Below are 18,406 nucleotides of genomic sequence, written 5' to 3'. Positions count from 1 at the left end.
AGTCAGGATTTCAAGGTGTCTGTCTCTGTCTCCTAGGTCAGAGTAGATATGGTGGTATCTTGTGGCTTTGGCTGTAAATAATGGATCTTTTTGTATGTGAAGGGTGGAAGCTTGAGTTGTGGAAGTAGCTGCATCTGTCTGTGGAGTTCTTTTCATAGTAAGAATCCTGAAAGGTAACTTTAAAACAATACAGGAACATAAGACCTTTGCAGTCAGAATGATTAAATATTTTGACACCCACCAGACAAGACTTAAAGATCTGGGTTTTCTAGCCCATTATAAACCATAAAAATGTACTGCTTTGTTTGTCACCCTCCTGTCTCCATGCATATCTCCCTGTCTCTCACCTATCCCCCCCATCCTGTTAGACTGCCACTGAAATGTTTTGATGTTTCACTTATATATACTGTCATCTACCAACATTTGCTTATTTTCGATCTGACGAAGAAGGGCAACCTTCAAAAGCTAATCAAGAAATGTATTAAGTTATGTCCAATAAAAAAGGTATCATCTTATTTTCTTTTCCATTTTTTATTTTGTTTTATTTCTATTGATTACCTTTAAAAGTGGACTAGCATGGCTACCACACCTCTCTACTCACGAATAACATAAATCAGAAGCCTTAAAATTAAATGTAATATAACAAGTTCCTTGTCACTGGCAGCAGATGAATCCAGGAACTGGTGGGTTATGTCCGTCTACCAGCCGGTGGAGATAGAGATAAACAGAACTGTAGGGAGTGATACCAGACAGCCAGCCCCTGTCTCAGTTAGTATATCTCTACCTCCAGCAGGTGGTGGACGGCTTCTCTTCAGCTCCTGGATTCAAGGCCACTGAGAGTGCTCCTGGGCCTGGCCAGTTGAGCACAGGGGGTGCCTAACTGAGGGTGTCAGCTTCAGAGGCATGCTTGTTAGGTCCCTGCCTCACTCTGTATCCCTCTTCACAGGCTGCCTGGCTCTTTCTCTGTAACCTTTTTCCTACCTGCTCACTTAAAAAAAAAAAAAAGACAAAACTGAGAGCTGTTTTAGTTAGGTGCCTGTCTGATTCTGCCTTTCTTAGAGCTGGAGTGTTTTTCCTCGGCTCCAATCTGGGCGGTCCTGTGTTTTTATTTTTCTCTCTGCAGCGGGTAAGTGCCTGTTTTCTTCTTCCCGGTCAGGTTAATGGCGACAGAGACGGTCAAGCGCTGTTCCCGCTGCGGTAAACAACAGGAAGCAGCAGGTTTTTGCAGCACAAACTGCACTAACTTTTCAGAGGCAGATGGGGCGGCTACTTCACCAGACAATGTGTTTCCCTGTCCAGAACCGCGGGCTATTTCTAAGAATCTTGCTGAGGCGGCTCTAATGGCGGTTTCGGGTAGTAGCGCTAATGCGGCTGTGGGAGCTCTTTCAAGACAGTGGAAACTTCGTCTCCTTCCTCCACTCAGGCTCAGGGGGCTCTTGCTACTGCGGGAGAATTTTTTTTCCCCGGAATTTGTTCTGTTAATGCCCTGTTCCTGCTTTAGAAATTTCTGCACAGTTGGGAAGTGAGACAGGTTTCATGTGGGCAGTTCCAGAAGATGGGACTTCTATTAAGAGGAGACGGACCTCTGCGGTTCCTGAGGAGGGCTCCTTGATTCCAGTGTCAGCTACTCCATCTCTCATAGCCCCATCGGAGGGCTCTTGGAGACAGGCGGCCTTGGAAGACTTAGAGGAGACTGAACCCCCTCAGGATCAGGCATATGACCCTTCAGTAGTTCATCTCTTTCATAAAGAGGAGTTGTCCTCTTTCATCTCTTGAGCCTTGGAGGCCTTAAATATTGATGACCCAGAAGGGGTGACTTCTCACAATGTTAACCCTAAAATGATACGTAAAAGATGACCGTCCAAAGCCTTCCCAGTGCATGAAGCTATTGATGAGTTAATTTCAGCACAGTGGATTGATCCTGATGGTGCCCTTAAGGTATCCAGAGCCATGGTTCAGCTTTATCGTGTCGCAGCTACTCGATTAGAACAGTTTGCCCTTCCTGAAGTGGATGCCTTGGTGACGGCTGTCACTAAAAAGACTACTCTGCAGGTAGAAGGCGGGGTAGCACTGAAGGATATGCAGGACCGCCATCTGAAAGCTTCTTTAAAACGCTCCTATGAGGTGGCTTCCTTGATGCTTCAAGCTTATGCGGTGAGGGCCTGTCTTAGTTGACTCCATACGAGTCAGAAGTCTGTTCAAGACTCTCAGACAGCTGAGGTTCCTGCGTTTTCTCACATGGATGTGGGTTTTGCCTACTAAGCAGATGCTCTGTATGATTTGGTTTGTTCTTCAGCTAAACTTATGTCTTTGGCTGTGTCCTCTCAGCGCCTTTTGTGGCTCTTGCATTGGTCCGCAGATATGGCATCCCAGCAACGTCTGATATGTTTGCCTTTTCGAGGTAAGTTATTGTTTGGAGAAGATTTGGAGAAAATTGTTAAGGACTTAGGAGATTCCAAGTCCCAACGCCTTCCCAAGAATAAACCTAAGCCTTTGGCTAGGCAGGGGCCTTCAAAATCCAGGTTTTGAGAGGCGCGCCGCTATCGCCCAGGCCGTTCCTCAGGATCCTTTCAGCGTCCTCACTTCCAGCAATGATCTTCCTTTTGCTCTAACAAGCAACCGTCGGGACCCTCCGTTCGTCAAGGAGCAACTCCTCGCACCTCCCAATGATGAGGCGCTTGCCCAGTCTGCGGGGGGAGCAAATAGGAGGGCAGCTCTCACTGTTCCCTTCAGAGTGGGCCACAATAACTACAGACCAATGGGTCCTCAACATGGTGTGAGAGGGTTACAAATTAGAATTTGTCTTGCCCGTCACAGAATTTTTTCTGGAATCTCACTGTGGCACACGCTCCAAGCGGGTGGCAGTTCTACACACGTTACAAGATCTTCTGCACTTGGGGGCCATCGTTCCAGGGCCTCATCTCGAACGGCACAAGGGCCACTATTCCATTTATTTCGTGGCTCCCAAGAAGGGCAGAGCCTTTCGACTGGTTCTCGATTTAAGGAAGGTGAACCAATTTTTAAGGGTTCAGCATTTTCGCATGAAAACATTACGGGCCATTATTGCGGCTATGCAACCGGGCGACTTCTTGACTCAACCTACGAGAAGCTTATTTGCATATTCCAATTTGACCACCTCATCAGCAGTTCCTCAGATTTGCGATTCTGGGCTGGCACTTCCAGTTTCGAGCCCTTCCCTTCAGATTAGCTACTGCCCCACGTACCTTTTCCAAAGTCATGGTAGGGGTGGCAGCCTTTTTGCGGAAAGAGGGAATTCGAGGCCATCCCTATCTCGACAATTAGTTGATTCGAGCGGATTCCCCGCAGGAGAGTCGAGCTGCCACCGACAAAGTTCTTTCTCTCCTTCAGTCGTTGGGCTGGATTATCAACAGAGCCAAGAGTCAACTGCTGCCTACTCAGACCTTGGAATATCTCAGAGTGCTCTTCAACATGAGGCTGGGGAAAGTGTTTCTTCCAGATGCTCGATGAAGCAAATTAGTGTCTCAGATCCAGGCCATGATTTGTCTGCCATGCCCTCGTATTTGGGATTATGTTCAGGTCCTGGGATCCATGGCAGCTACTCTGGAGGTGGTCCCATGGACGAGGACTCACATGCGTCCCCTTCAACTGTTTCTTCTGAGCTGATGGTTGCCGACCTCCCTGGATTACCAGTGATGGCTGTCCTGGACCGACACAACCAAAACCAGTTTGGCCTGGTGGCTCCTCCCGTCCACCTTGCAGAAGGGCGTACTGTTGGCCTCTCCAATTTGGGTGGTAGTGGTGACAGATGCCAGTGTGTCGGGATGGGGGGGCTTATTGTTTGGACAGGGTTGCTCAGGGGATTTGGACTCCTCTCGAGGCGTTGTGGTCCATCAACCATTTGGAACTGAGAGCAGTTGTGAACGCCTTGATCACATTTCAACATCTGCTCGAGGGGAAAGCAGTTTGAATATTGTCAGACAACTCTATGACGGTGGCCTATATCAATAGGCAGGAGGGGACTCGGAGTTCACCTCTTGAAGAGGAGGCATCCCGTCTGATAGTGTGGGCGGAGTCTCATGTTCTATGTCTCTCAGCAGCGCACATTGTGGGCCAGAACAATGTCCAGGTGGATTTTCTCAGTCCAACACTCCTGGATGCGGCAGAATGGGAACTGTCATCCTCGGCGTTCAGTCTCATTTGCCGTCGCTGGGGGACACCTGTGATGGATCTCATGGCCACGTCCAAAAATGCCAAAGTGCCCAACTTCTTCTCATGAAAAAGACAACCCGGAACCACAGGGCTCGACGCTCTGATACAGCCATGGCCAACGAAGGGACTGCTCTATGTCTTTCTTCCATGGCCACTGATAGGGAGAGTCCTGCGCCGCATCTCTCTTCATCAGGGCTGCGTGGTGCTCGTCGCTCCAGACTGGGCTCGACGACCTTGGTATGTGGATCTGGTTCGGTTGATCGACAGTCTGCCGCTTCGCTTACCAGTGACCCCGGACCTTCTCCATCAGGGTCCCATCCGGATGGAAAATCCCTCCCGCTTTGGTCTTATGGCCTGGTTATTGTGCGGCACCGGTTAAAGAAGAAGGGTTTTTCAGATCTGGTTATTACTACCTTTTTGCAGGCTCACAAATGGTCTACTTCTTACGCTTATGCTCGGATGTGGAAAATGTTTTCCGAGTGGTGTATTCCACGTACTGCGTCACCTTTTCTTGCTTCCATTTCAGTGATCTTAGACTTCTTGCAGGATGGCCTTCAAAAGGGCCTTATATATAATTCTCTGTGAGTTCAAGTAGCTGCCCTGGCGTGTTTTTGAGGTCGGGTGGCCGGATCTTCCCTAGCAGCTCATCCAGATGTGGTTCGTTTTCTGCGAGGGGCCCTTCATCTTTGCCCACCCTTGTATCGGCTGTGTGGCTGTGTCCTCCATGGCGTTTAGACCTGGTACCCCGTGTTTTCCAAGCACCTCCTTTTGAGCCTTTTCGCAAGGCTTCAGAGAAAGATCTCACTCTGAAAGCGGTTTTCTTAGTGGCCATCACCTCTGCTCAGCGCATTTCTGAACTATAGGCTTTGTCTTGTCGAGATCCCTTTTTGCAGTTTTCCGAAGCAGGCGTCTCTCTTCAGACAGTACCATCATTTTTACAGAATGTGGTGTCAGATTTTCATCTCAATCAAACTCTATTCCTTCCCTCTTTTCGGAAGGAGGATTTTCTGACAGAGTTCACATCGTTTCACATATTGGATGTCTGGAGGGTACTTGTTCGGTATTTGCAGGTCACTAATGATTTTCGGCGCTCAAACCACCTCTTTGTTCTGCTTTCAGGACCTAGACAGGGTGAGGCCGCTTCCAAGGCTTCCATTTCTCGTTGGATTAAGGAAGCCATTGAGCAATGAGTCTGCATATATTTTACAAGGGCGAGAGCTGCCTGCTCCTTTGAAAGCTCATTCTACTCAAGTACAGGCGGCTTCTTAGGCAGAAACTGCTGTGCTTCATGTGGATGAAATTTGTCGCACAGCTACTTGGGCTTCTTGTCTTACTTTTGTTAAACACTACAGGTTGGATGTCGCTGCTCGGGAAGACGCGCGTTTCGGGGCACATGTCTTGCCACGGGGAACGTCGGCTTCCCGCCCTACTTAGGGTATGCTTTGGTACATCCCACCAGTTCCTGGATTCATCTGCTGCCAGTGACAAGGAAGGTAAAATTAAGTCTTACCTGATAATTTTCTTTCCTTTAGCAGCAGCAAATGATTCCAGGATCCTGCCCTGTTAGCTGACAGATTTTCAGCTACTGTGTTCTTTTTCTGTAGTTTCAGACAGAGACCTAAACTGTGTCTAAATATTGGTCTCTGGAACACGATTGCATTGTTTCTAGTTCTGGATTATGTTTCAGCCTGGGGGTGTTGGGTCTCAGAACCAGCAACCCGACACCTTTCCCACACAAATTCCTCCAACTGATTTCTTAGTACCACCGGCTGGGTAAAGTACCAAAAACACTATAAACAAGAGAAGCTTCTCACATTATCAACATTTTATTCTTACCCAAGAACATGAAAAATAAGAAATAATAAAATTAGGAGCAGCACATAAGAAACAGGGTATTGAGGAAACATAAAAAAGGGAGGGGCCATGGAGATGGTCGCATATTCCTTAGTCTATTGAGATAGACTGAGGAAGATTTTCATCAACTCCCCTCTTGTTCCAGACCAGGCAGTTATATAGGCTGTAGTACAAAGAACTGGTTCTCAGGAACACATCAAACGTCATGCAGGATATGCCATTTGTTTCTTACAATGCCCACTTAAAAATATATATTGCATTTCCTTAAAAGTTACAACTTCAGCACATCCTCAAATAAAAGCAATCTGTATCTCACTTCAAAGGATTCAGAATTCCTTTCCCACGACCCTACTGCAATAGCATTTTCCTATCCCGTCCTGACTGCAGGATTTCTGCCCCTCTCCTCTGTTAGCCCGCCCCCTTGTCACCTGGAACTTCCTTCTGCATCCTAAAAGTCTCTCAAAGGCTAATTGAACAGCTCATTGTAAACAGTGAATGGCAAATGACTCATTGTCTTTCAATTGCCTGTCAGAGGAAGGTGGGGAGGAGGTGGGGGGTACTTGCTCCACACCTGGCCTTCTAGCTTAATAATCCACAGAAAATAAAAAGTCTTCAATTCTTATGGTCTGTAGACTAATTCTTAGATATTAGATATTTAGCAGTACTGAAACTGCTTGGTCTAGGCCTTCATACGTACCTCCATCAACAATTATTTTTTAGTTCTCTGTTGTTTTTTGAAGTGAGGATGGTTTCTAAGTTCTATCGTTATTCAAGCTGGCCAGAAATACAATCAGATCCACACGAACATACTTAAACCTCCACTACCCAAGCTGTAAAGGACTCAAATACAAATCAATTTACGCATCCAGCTTCTCCTACACAAGCCCACAACTGTGGAACGCACTACCAAAAGCCGTGAAAACAACGTACGACCACCTCAACTTCCGGATATCACTAAAGACCTACCTGTTCAAAAAGGCATATCCTATCGACCCAACTTAAGTGCCTGAACTCTGCAACACAACGAAACCATAGCCCGGACCTGAACTTTACATAACCCTTCTTCTCTATGATTCCCCAATGTGTCTGTAGCACATGAACCCTATTCGACCATATCATAACTTTGTATTTGTCTCTCCACCGGAGTTGGCGAATGCCACTACGGTACCATGTAAGCCACATTGAGCCTGCAAATAGGTGGGAAAATGTGGGATACAAATGCAACAAATAAATAAAATAAATCATGCTGCTTGACAAATCCCCTCAATTGACAATAATTAGGATCTGAATGCACATCTGCCTATGTGCTATTCTAAAACACCAGATGCCTAAATCTCATAGCACACAACTCAGAAGGGGGTGTGGCTACAGGAGGGACATGGGCATGTTGGGCATTCTGAAAAATTGGATGCAGTGTTATAGAGCCATTTATGCATTCAACTTCCATTAGTTGGATGCCAGCATTTACACTAGGTTTCAGCTAGTTTGTGCTAGCACCAAAGTTGAGCTTGGGAATGAGCTCTGTGCGTTATTCTATAAAGGTTGCTCAGCCCATAGTGCCCATTATAGAATACCATTTAGTGACAATTTCTTCTTGTGTCAATTTTTGAGCGCCATTTACCGAATCAGGCACTATATTCTAATCCAGCAGCATGTAATAAAGCTAAATGGTCAATATACCAAAAAGGTTTTGTTGGGGTTTCCACAGTCTCTCCTTATTTGCTTGCTATGGAGCCCTTTGTATGGAAAATTCAAAATAAGATATTAGTGGCATTCCATGTTTTCTCACTTTAGTCGCTTGTTATAGAGTCCTTTGTATGGGAAACTCAAAATAGTGGCATTAAAGTAGGTGAGATACATCATAAGATAGCTCTTTTTGCTGATGATTTGATTCTGTCTGATCCTCAAACTGCAATACCTGTTCTTTTCAAATAAATTAAGGATTATGGGAATGTATTGGGCTTTAAAATTAACTTTGATAAGACGAAAGCTCTTAATAACAACATAGAAGAGTTATGGGATAGAATTCAGAAGAATTTCCCCTTTAATTGGGTTTCTTAACAAGTAAAATATTTGGGGATACAAGTTCCTAATGTTGAGTTGATTTAAAGCTGGTTCCTTTGGCTTAACTGCTTTGTATCCTCCTGTGAACCACTGAGACAAGCACCCCTTAACGACATAACTTAGAAGACATTGTTCCTAATAGCAAGAACTTCTGCATGTAGACTAATAGGTGAATGTTCAAAGCACTTAGACTTACAAAGTTACATACTATGAAACTTTGTAAGTCTAAGTGCTTTGAAAATGAGCCCCTACTATGGAACTTTGTAAGTCTAAGTGCTTTGAAAATGAGCCCCTACTATGGAACTTTGTAAGTCTAAGTGATTTGAAAATGAGCCTCAAAGTGAACTTCAAGTTCTTATACATTATCCTCTGTATACTCAATTCTTCCCTAACCAGGTGGTCTCCATATCCACTTGAAATTCCTGCTGAAAGCCATTTTGGAGTTAAATCTCGATCAAAACATTGTTCAACCCATATCAGGTACCTCCTACCCGTTCCCCCAAGCAGATAACTGTTTAGCTGAAACAATTCTGGAGGAGCTCCTGCCAACAAAGCAGCTGATCCATCGGGTAGCTGCCTACAGCAAAAAAAAGTTTGAACCAAGTCAAACACTCGCTGTGAGAAGCCAGGGTAATGCTCATACATTTCCTGCTCAAAAAGGTAATTGAGCAAGAGTGGCAGTTTCCCAGGTTCCACTAGCTAAATGACAAGATAATAATACAACATGGCAACAAATTTGGCAAACTCCAATAAGGACATCCCCACCTCATCAGCCCTTTTGATGATTTGAAATGTCTTATATAGCCCTTTACTGGAGAAGTCTAGAGACCATTGCCCTATAGGGAGGGGACAGTACCTAGCTACCCCAACTGGTGGGGAGAATGCAATATAAGCACATCTCTAGCCTGGAGACTACTTGAGACAGCACCACATTTTGCAAACTACAGATATCAAAAACTTTTTGTTAAAATAATGGTGTCTTGCAGCTTTGGAGACTACTCTGGGTGGCAATGGGCAAAGGTGGTCTACGGCAGTTTCCCAAACCTGGGTTTTCATACAAATATACAGGACACAAATTTGCATATAATGGATTTCTATGGTATACCCACTTGTCATTCATATTCACTGTGGACATCCTGAAAAATCAGCTGACTGTGGAATAGCTTTGGGGACCCCTGGTCTATGGTGAGCCCCTCTTCAGAAAACAAAGAGGGAGTGTCTGCAAAGAGAGGGGAAGCAGAGTGAAAGTAGCTAAGCTGCTCTGTACTAGGCTTGCTGTTGCATGACTTGCAGTCTTGGATGAGAGGGGATGCTGTCAATTGATTCTTGAATTTGATCCCTTTTGTAGAGAGGACAAAATAGAAGACAGAGTGGTTTCCTCAGTACTGACTCTGCCTATTCAGCTCAAATTCGGGCAGACTTACATGACTGTGACTTCCCTGGAGCCACTCCTGATGAACAGTGCTTCCTCCAAACTGTCACGAGCCCCCACTATAGAGGAATGTGAATGCTTCATTCGTCATCTCTGGAGCATAAATCATACACAGATGCAGGAGGTGAGAACAGACTAGTTGCAGCATCGCATGTCTATAGCAACAAAATATATTCTCTTAGGTATCTGACTTTTATTCTTTATTTATACTGTTTAGCTTAAGTGTTTGAAAACCTTCCTGGGAGACATTGTATACAACAACAAGTGGACTCCTGACACTTACCTGCTTGCAAAAGCGCTCCTGCAGAATCCTGCCAGGTAAGTGATTTATAGCCAACTTTGCAGCAGTGGGAAACATTCTCTTCCATGTTAGCAGCTAGCTGGAAGCTTTAATATCAAAACTATACAGGAAGCTTGCCCTTCACCCACCTGCCTTATGCCATTCAGAAGACTCAGATTTGAACTGATTTTGTTAATTAGGCTGTCAGCTTGATGGAGAAGGGGCTCTCTCTTATACACCTATATAGGGCTATGTACTACTACTACTTATAATTTCTATAGTGCTACTAGACGTACGCAGCGCTGTACACTTGAACATGAAGAGACAGTCCTTGCTTTACAGAGCTTACAATCTAATTAGAACAGACAAACAGGACAAATAAGAGATAGGGGAATTACTAAGGTGGGGATGTCTGTAAGCCACACTGAGCCCGCAAATAGGTGGGAAAATGTGGGATACAAATGCAAATAAATAAATAAATAAACTCTAGTAGTTTTTTTTTAGTGTCTTCACTACATTAGTGCAGAACATGTGGGTTGTGCCCACTGACCAATGGACAGAGGAAAAAAATACATCCTGCATACTTTGCCAAATAAGGGCATCATGTAGCCTAAGATCCTTAATGTTTTTCTGTCTCCAGCGGATGGTGAAAGGTGAATCGTGCAGCTTCTGGACTGCTGAGGCAGCTTCTCTCAGATGGAAAACTGGATTGCAGTAGAGCAGAGGGGTACTTCTCTAGAGGATGAAGAAATGTTGACATGGAGCTTAGGTGCATCCCCTAGTGGATATTTTAAAAGGTTAAATTATGCTTCTATCTTCTTTTTGGTAAGCCTCTAGGTGTACACTCTGGCAAAAGACTAGGGCTGCTCTATTCAACACCACAGGAGGAGGTGAGAGCATTAACTTGCATCGTATGTGCATGTAGGAGGGGTTCATAGCCTATTTCTAGGGAGTTTTGGACTGGAGGTTGCATGCCTTTGCCATTGGGATTTTTCAATTGCACTTAGGTCAAAGTAGCAGTCTTGCTAGAAAATCAGCTCACATATGCCTGAGGTAATTCTCAGGTTGTGGTCAGGGGGAAGGTCTAAGTGCTACTTTCCCCCTCAACATCGGACCCTCTTCGTGAAAGGAGAGCGCCTGGGACCTATTTTGGATGAGGAAAATGGTATTTTAAAGGCAACTGACCGTGTAGGCTTGTGGCTCACAGATTAAAAGCACAGAAACATCTCCAATTTATGCTCCAGATATCCAAAAATACTTCCAACCACAGCTTACTATCCAGTGCAGGTCTGCACCCAGTTTGGTTCTGTTGACTCTTAATGGAGAATTTCCTTGGCTTCGGAACTTCCAGGGGAATTTTTACTACCCTTGTGATATGCTGTAGAAATCCTGGAGACAGGGCTTTCGATGTGGGATTTACTCAAAAGCCTTCTTAAGTGCTCAGAGAGCTGCGAATTTTGAAGAGTTCCTCTCTTCAGAGGTCAAATTCTAGAGCAGCAAGTGGAGAAGATTCTTTGTGCTTGATCAGTGGAAGTCTCCCTCAGAAGGGTCATCCACAGTCTCTACCCTTGAGGTTTTTTTATTTTTTTTTGTAAAGAGCTAGTCAGCGGGTAGTGCAGCTAACTGAAAGGGAATTTTCAGTATGAGAAAAGAGAACCCCTTCTGTGCTTTGAATCTTCCAGGGGGAATTGCTCCAGGAGTTGTTTTCATAGCCCTGGAGCCTTAGGCATTGCAATTTTCCAATCAGGAGCAGGCTTATCATCTGTTTCTAACTAATGCCCAGATTATCAAAAACCCTGCGCTGTTCCAAACAGTGCTCTAAAAATTGGTGCTGGAACAGCACAGGGCTTTACCGCCCCTATGATGAGATAATAGCATGCAAATTTATGTGTGCTACTATCTCTGATCATAGGGAAAGTGCACAATCCTTCCACACTTGACAGGTCCGGCCTGTCAAAAGCCCAGACCTGTCAAACACAGGGGCTGGAGGTCTGTGGGACCACCAGATCCCAAACAGCATGGCCATGGTGGCCTAGAACCCCCACCCCGACGCAGCGACACTAGGGTTGAAGGTCCAGCAGACCTCCAGTCCCCCTGACCCCCCCCTCGACAAGTTCTGGGGGGCTGGAGATCCAGTAGGTCTCCAGCCCCCCTAACCTCCCTAGTAAAGCCCTGGTGGCCCATGAATCAAGCTCCCCAGACCTGGTGGTATAGTGGCCCTCTTCCTCGCCCCCTTTTGTTTTTGGAGGGAGGTAGACACTCTCCTTCTCTAGTAGCGCTGCCATACCTTATATGGTGTGAATCCCCACCCACTGCATCCCAGGATGCACTATGTAGGGCTGGGCACCACCATTTTCAAGGCGGCGCTGCTGGAAGAGGAGGGAGTCGACCTCCCTCCTTCAACAAAGGTACCAGAGGTGGGGAAGAGGGCAGCTAGACCACCAGGTTGGGGGGGGGGGGGGCTTGATTCATGGCCCACTGGGTTGCCAGGGCTTTTCTTGAGGGGATGCTAGGGGGGCTGAAGACCTCCAGCCCCTATGTCGCTGGGTGGGTCGGGGTTCCTGCTTCTGCGGGGAGGGGGGCTGCATTGGGGGAATAGGGGACCAGCTAGAATGCTGGACAGGGGTCACCATTCCTCCCCAAAGGTCTGCAAACCCTAATGCCTGCTCTGAGCTGGTGTAGGATTTGCTGCAGACAGTGTGATAGTGTTTTGTGCACTGCTCGCCGATCATTGAGGAATACGTTTAGCATACATCTGCATGCTACTTGTGTTGAGCCTATTTTGCATGCATTTGCGTTCTGGTTTTGTTTCACACGCTCCAGGGCTCTGATCATGGGGCGGTAGCAAATGCAGGCACTAGTATGGCGCTAATAGCCTCTAGTGCTTGCATTTGCTTCTGATCATCAGCCCATCAGAGCAGTTGTTGAACAAAGCATGCCTTCAATTCTCATCTTCTTGGAAGAGCAGTGAGAGCATTTTCTGACTCGGTGTCTGCAGTAGCTCCCATCAACTATTAAAGAGGCACATCCAGCCTTGTAATGGCCAGGGAGTTTTTGCAGCTTATAGCTCCATTAGCATCACATTTTCCTGTGATATGGAATTTCATCGGACAGTTTCTTGATCCACGAGAATGGAAGCAGTCTCCAGTGGCTTTGCACTCTTTTCATTCTCTTGGGTTTTATGTTTCTAGATTTATGGTATCAAAGCCAGTACTACTGTAAAGTTTCCTCAGTTCACCTAGTAGAGCTAATCTGTAGGTTGAGATGCAATTTGACACTCTTGAATTCAAAGAAATCTCCAGTCAGGTATTCCACTTCTCACAAAGTCAGGTTGGATATGCTAAATAATTGCTTTTTTTCTCAAGCGCAGTAGTTCTAATAGCTCGTTTTTGGGTCAGAAGACTGTGTAGCTGATCGCCACAAGATTGCTCAACCAATGCATCTTCTCAGACAAGGCCTCTGTTGCAGGGTCCAATTCCCTTGGAAAATCAGATCCCATTCCCCGTCTCTTGAGCGGTTGCACTTGAAGCACCATAATTACTCACAGGTCTCTGCCACACTGTTTCAGGCTAAGAAGTGCTCTATTTTGATTGAATTTGTGGCTTATTAGCGAGTCTTGAAAGGTGGTGTGAAAAGAGAATGGTTACTTTCTTGCTGTGAAGATCTCTCTCATCCTTGTATTTCTTCAGGATGGACTCTAAACAAGGGTATCTCTAGGGTCCTTCAGGGTTCATTGACATGCTTTCAACGCCAGCTGGAAAGGTCTCCTCTAGACAACTCATCCAGATATAGTGTGTTTCTCTTATCTCCATCCTTCTGTATGTTCTTCTTGTGTTGAGTGAAGTTGAATCTGGTAGGTGCTGAGGCTTCTGCTTTTTATTAAGCCCTTATTAGTGTAACTTCTTAAAGTTCTCATCCTCAATATATTCTTCCTCTGGGGTAATCTCTTTGGCTTGGAGGATTCTAGATTGCAAGCTTTATGGTTCAGAATCCCTTTCTACTGGTCTGCAAAACTAGTTTTGATCTATACAGTTCCCTCCTTCTTTCCAAAGGTGGTAAATATTTCTTCTATGAATTTCAGATTCTTGTGCTTTCTTTGTTGCATTGGCAGGAATGGGGAGGAGTTCAAATCCTTATTTTCATTGGATCAGGCGACCCTCAGGGGGAGGAATGCTGGCTTCGGCCTAACCCCTGGTAAGCCTTTCCTCAGCTGAGAGGTGCCCAGCTCTACCACCGGCTGCCTTTCAGGTGCTGTGGAGGACTTGCAGCTCATCTGCATATCCTTACAGCCTTCTCCGGGGTGACACCCAGGTCCACTCCGATCCACTCAGGGCCTCCGCTCTAGGTGCCCAGCGCTCCCACCAGGTGCTGTGGAGGACTTGCAGCCCTTCTGCATTTCCTCACAGCTGTATCCGGGGTGACTCCAGTTCCACCCCGATCTTCCCAGGGCCTTCTCTCCAAGTGCACAGAGTTTCCAGGTGCTTTTTGGCTAGGATCAGGCGACCCTCAGGGGGAGGAATGCTGGCTTCGGCCTAACCCCTGGTAAGCCTTTCCTCAGCTGAGAGGTGCCCAGCTCTACCACCGGCTGCCTTTCAGGTGCTGTGGAGGACTTGCAGCTCATCTGCATATCCTTACAGCCTTCTCCGGGGTGACACCCAGGGCCTCCGCTCTAGGTGCCGCACGCCTAACGGCGCGCGGGGCATTTTTCTCTTTGTATCTAATCTTTTTCCAGTAGCTAAAGTACCTTAATCATTTATGGCCCCTATTCACATTCTCTTCCTAGCTCTGTCCCTTCCTAATCTTTTCCCTCACCCCCTACCTCTCTCCGCTACAGGAACTCACTTCCCATCCATTGACTTCATCACCTCACCTTCTCTCCTACCCTCTTCCTCCCTCGTGGCTTTTAATCTCCGCCTCTTTCTTCCGTCCATTTTGCCTTCCCCATTCCACCTAAATACCTCTCGCCTTTGACGCCACACCTCTCCTACTCTCCTCCGCTCTCTTTTACTCCTTCTCTTACTCTCAGCCGGTGACATCAATCCCAATCCTGGCCCCCCTCACCAACTATTATCCCAACTCTACAGATCTCACTGTGACCTCTCTAACCTCATCTCTATTTCTCTACTCCCCTCCTCTTCTCTGCCCTTCTCTTGCGCCCTATGGAATGCCCGCTCTATCTGTAACAAACTCGCCTATATCCAGGACCTCTTTATCTCGCGTCACCTCCATCTGCTCGCCCTAACAGAAACCTGGCTCTGCCCTGATGACTCTGCTTCAGTCGCCGCCCTGTGCCATGGCGGTTATCTATTTTCACATACTCCTCGCCCTGCTGGCCGTGGGGGCGGTGTTGGACTACTTCTCTCTCCCTCCTCCAGATTTCAACCCCTTCTTCCACCTCAATCTCACTGTTTTTCCTCCTTCGACGTCCACTCTATCCGCCTTTTCTCTCCTCTGCCTCTTCGAATAGCGGTCATTTATCGTCCCCCTGATAAGTCCCTTTCATCCTTTCTCAGTGACTTTGACGCCTGGCTTGCCTTCTTCCATGATCCTTCCTCCCCCTCTCTCATCCTTGGTGACTTTAATGATCCTTCCAACTCTTATATTTCCAAGTTACTCGCTTTAACGTCCTCCTTTAATCTCCAACTATGCTCCACCTCCCCCACTCATCAAAATGAACACTGTCTTGATCTCATCTTCTCCTCCAACTGTTCACCTTCTAGTTTCCTTGCCTCTGATCTTCCCTCCTCTGATCACCATCTTATAACTTTCACACTTAAATCTCCTCCCTCCCAGTCCCGTCCTATCTTATCTAATTTATCTAGGAATCTTCATGATATTGACCCTTCATCTCTATCCTCCCATGTTTCAAACCTCCTCTCTACTGTGACACCATCCATGTCTGTCAACGAGGCTGTTTCTTCTTACAACAATACTCTATCCTCTGCCTTAGACACTCTTGCACCTTTGATGACCCGCCCTGTAAGGCGTACAAAACCCCAACCTTGGCTGACTTCTAATATCCGCTACCTACGTTCCTGTACCCGCTCCGCCGAACGCCTCTGGCGGAAATCTCAGGCCCTTGCTGATTTCTTACACTTTAAGTTCATGCTGACCTCCTTCCAATCTGCTCTTTTACGTGCCAAACAGGATTATTATATCCAACTGACCAACTCTCTTGGCTCTAATCCTCGACTTCTCTTCACCACATTGAACTCGCTCCTCAAGATGCCCCCTCCCCCAACTCCCCCTTCATTATCTCCTCAGACCCTTGCTGAATTCTTTCCCAAGGTTCAAAAGATAAACCTTGCTTTCTCTACCTCACCACCTCTCCCTCCACTAGTCCGTTCCCCTCTCTCTCCTTCCCCTCATTCCCTTTCCTCCTTTCCTGAAGTTACTATTGAGGAAACTACACGTCTCCTTTCTTCCTCAAAATGTACCACCTGTTCCTCTGATCCCATTCCCACCCACCTTCTTAATGCCATCTCTCCTGCTCTTATTCCTTTTATCTGTCATATTCTCAACCTCTCACTTTCTACTGCGACTGTCCCTGCTGCTTTTAAACTTGCTGTGGTCACACCTCTCCTTAAGAAGCCTTCACTCGACCCTACTTGTCCCTCTAATTACCGACCCATCTCCCTCCTTCCTTTTCTCTCCAAATTACTTGAGCGTGCTGTTCACCGCCGCTGCCTTGATTTTCTCTCCTCACATGCTATTCTTGACTCACTACAATCTGGTTTTCACCCTCTCCACTCAACCGAAACTGCGCTTACTAAAGTCTCCAATGACCTATTACTGGCTAAATCCAGAGGTCAATATCCCATCCTCATTCTTCTTGATCTTTCCGCTGCTTTTGACACTGTTGATCACAGCATACTTCTCAATACCCTGTCCTCACTTGGATTCCAGGGCTCTGTCCTTTCCTGGTTCTCTTCCTACCTCTCCCTCCGCACCTTTAGTGTTCACTCTGGTGGATCCTCTTCTACTTCTATCCCTCTGCCTGTCGGCGTACCTCAGGGTTCTGTTCTTGGTCCCCTCCTCTTTTCTATCTACACTTCTTCCCTTGGTTCATTAATCTCATCCCGTGGCTTTTCCTACCATCTCTATGCTGATGACTCCCAAATCTACCTTTCTACCCCTGATATCTCACCTTGCATCCAAACCAAAGTTTCAGCGTGCTTGTCTGACATTGCTGTCTGGATGTCTCAACGCCACCTGAAATTAAATATGACCAAAACCGAGCTTCTCATTTTCCCCCTCAAACCCACCTCCCCGCTCCCCCCATTTTCTATTTCTGTTGATGGCTCTCTCATTCTCCCTGTCTCCTCAGCTCGAAACCTTGGGGTCATCTTTGACTCTTCTCTCTCCTTCTCTGCTCATATCCAGCAGATTGCCAAGACCTGTCGTTTCTTTCTTTACAACATCCGTAAAATCTGCCCCTTTCTTTCCGAGCACTCTACCAAAACCCTCATCCACACCCTTGTCACCTCTCGTTTAGACTACTGCAATCTGCTTCTTGCTGGCCTCCCACTTAGTCACCTCTCCCCTCTCCAGTCGGTTCAAAACTCTGCTGCCCGTCTCATCTTCCGCCAGGGTCGCTTTACTCATACTACCCCTCTCCTCAAGACCCTTCACTGGCTCCCTATCCGTTTTCGCATCCTGTTCAAACTTCTTCTACTAACCTATAAATGTACTCACTCTGCTGCTCCCCAGTATCTCTCCACACTCGTCCTTCCCTACACCCCTTCCCGTGCACTCTGCTCCATGGATAAATCCTTCTTATCTGTTTCCTTCTCCACTACTGCCAACTCCAGACTTCGCGCCTTCTGTCTCGCTGCACCCTACGCCTGGAATAAACTTCCTGAGCCCCTACATCTTGCCCCATCCTTGGCCACCTTTAAATCTAGACTGAAAGCCCACCTCTTTGACATTGCTTTTGACTCGTAACCACTTGCCTCCACCTAACCTCCTCTCCTCCTTCCTGTACACATTAATTGATTTGATTTGCTTGCTTTTATTTATTTATTTATTTTTTTGTCTATTAGAGTGTAAGCTCTTTGAGCAGGGACTGTCTTTCTTCTATGTTTGTGCAGCGCTGCGTACGCCTTGTAGCGCTATAGAAATGCTAAATAGTAGTAGTAGTAGTAGATGTGTATCAGGTGCTTTTCAGGGACCTAGAAAAATCCGATGAATTTGAAAATTGCACAGATTGTCCAGGAACGTTAACTTCCTAAAGGTTTGAAAATGTTCTTTTTTTCTACTAGATGTATTTTGGCCTCATGGGTGGAGCTGCCAGTGGTAGCTCTGGTCAAATTCTGTAGATCAGCAATATAATAGTCGCTGTTTGCATTTGCAAATCATTTTAATATGTAGAAGCATGAACAGTAGCTGTTCGTCCAGCATGGAACCACATCCCACCCTTACGAAGGAATGCTTTGTTACAGCCCACAGGCTCTGGCCTACCAAGGCTGCTATGGCAGGATAAATTAGGTCTTACCTGTTCATTTTCTTTCTTTTAGTCCTACCAGACTAGTCCGGAGTTCTTCTTTAGTATATCACCAGTTTTTAGAACAGTCTAGGTGGCTTTA

The 18,406-nt window shown here is 46.3% G+C and overlaps 1 protein-coding gene across 1 annotated transcript in view; it reads left to right on the top strand.

Moving 5' to 3' along the window:
- Nucleotides 1-18,406, top strand: part of LOC115480918 (coiled-coil domain-containing protein 74A-like) — a 91,433-nt gene that overhangs the window by 59,645 nt on the left and 13,382 nt on the right. The window contains exons 7-8 of the mRNA XM_030219903.1: nucleotides 9,458-9,665; nucleotides 9,759-9,859. Coding sequence (XP_030075763.1) covers nucleotides 9,458-9,665; nucleotides 9,759-9,859 — 309 coding nt within the window. The remainder of the gene's footprint in view (nucleotides 1-9,457; nucleotides 9,666-9,758; nucleotides 9,860-18,406) is intronic.

The sequence above is a fragment of the Microcaecilia unicolor genome, chromosome 11, assembly GCF_901765095.1.
Source record: "Microcaecilia unicolor chromosome 11, aMicUni1.1, whole genome shotgun sequence".
NCBI classification, from domain to species: domain Eukaryota; kingdom Metazoa; phylum Chordata; class Amphibia; order Gymnophiona; family Siphonopidae; genus Microcaecilia; species Microcaecilia unicolor.
Note: the sequence above shows the minus strand (reverse complement) of the source record. Positions and strands in the feature narration are given on the sequence as shown.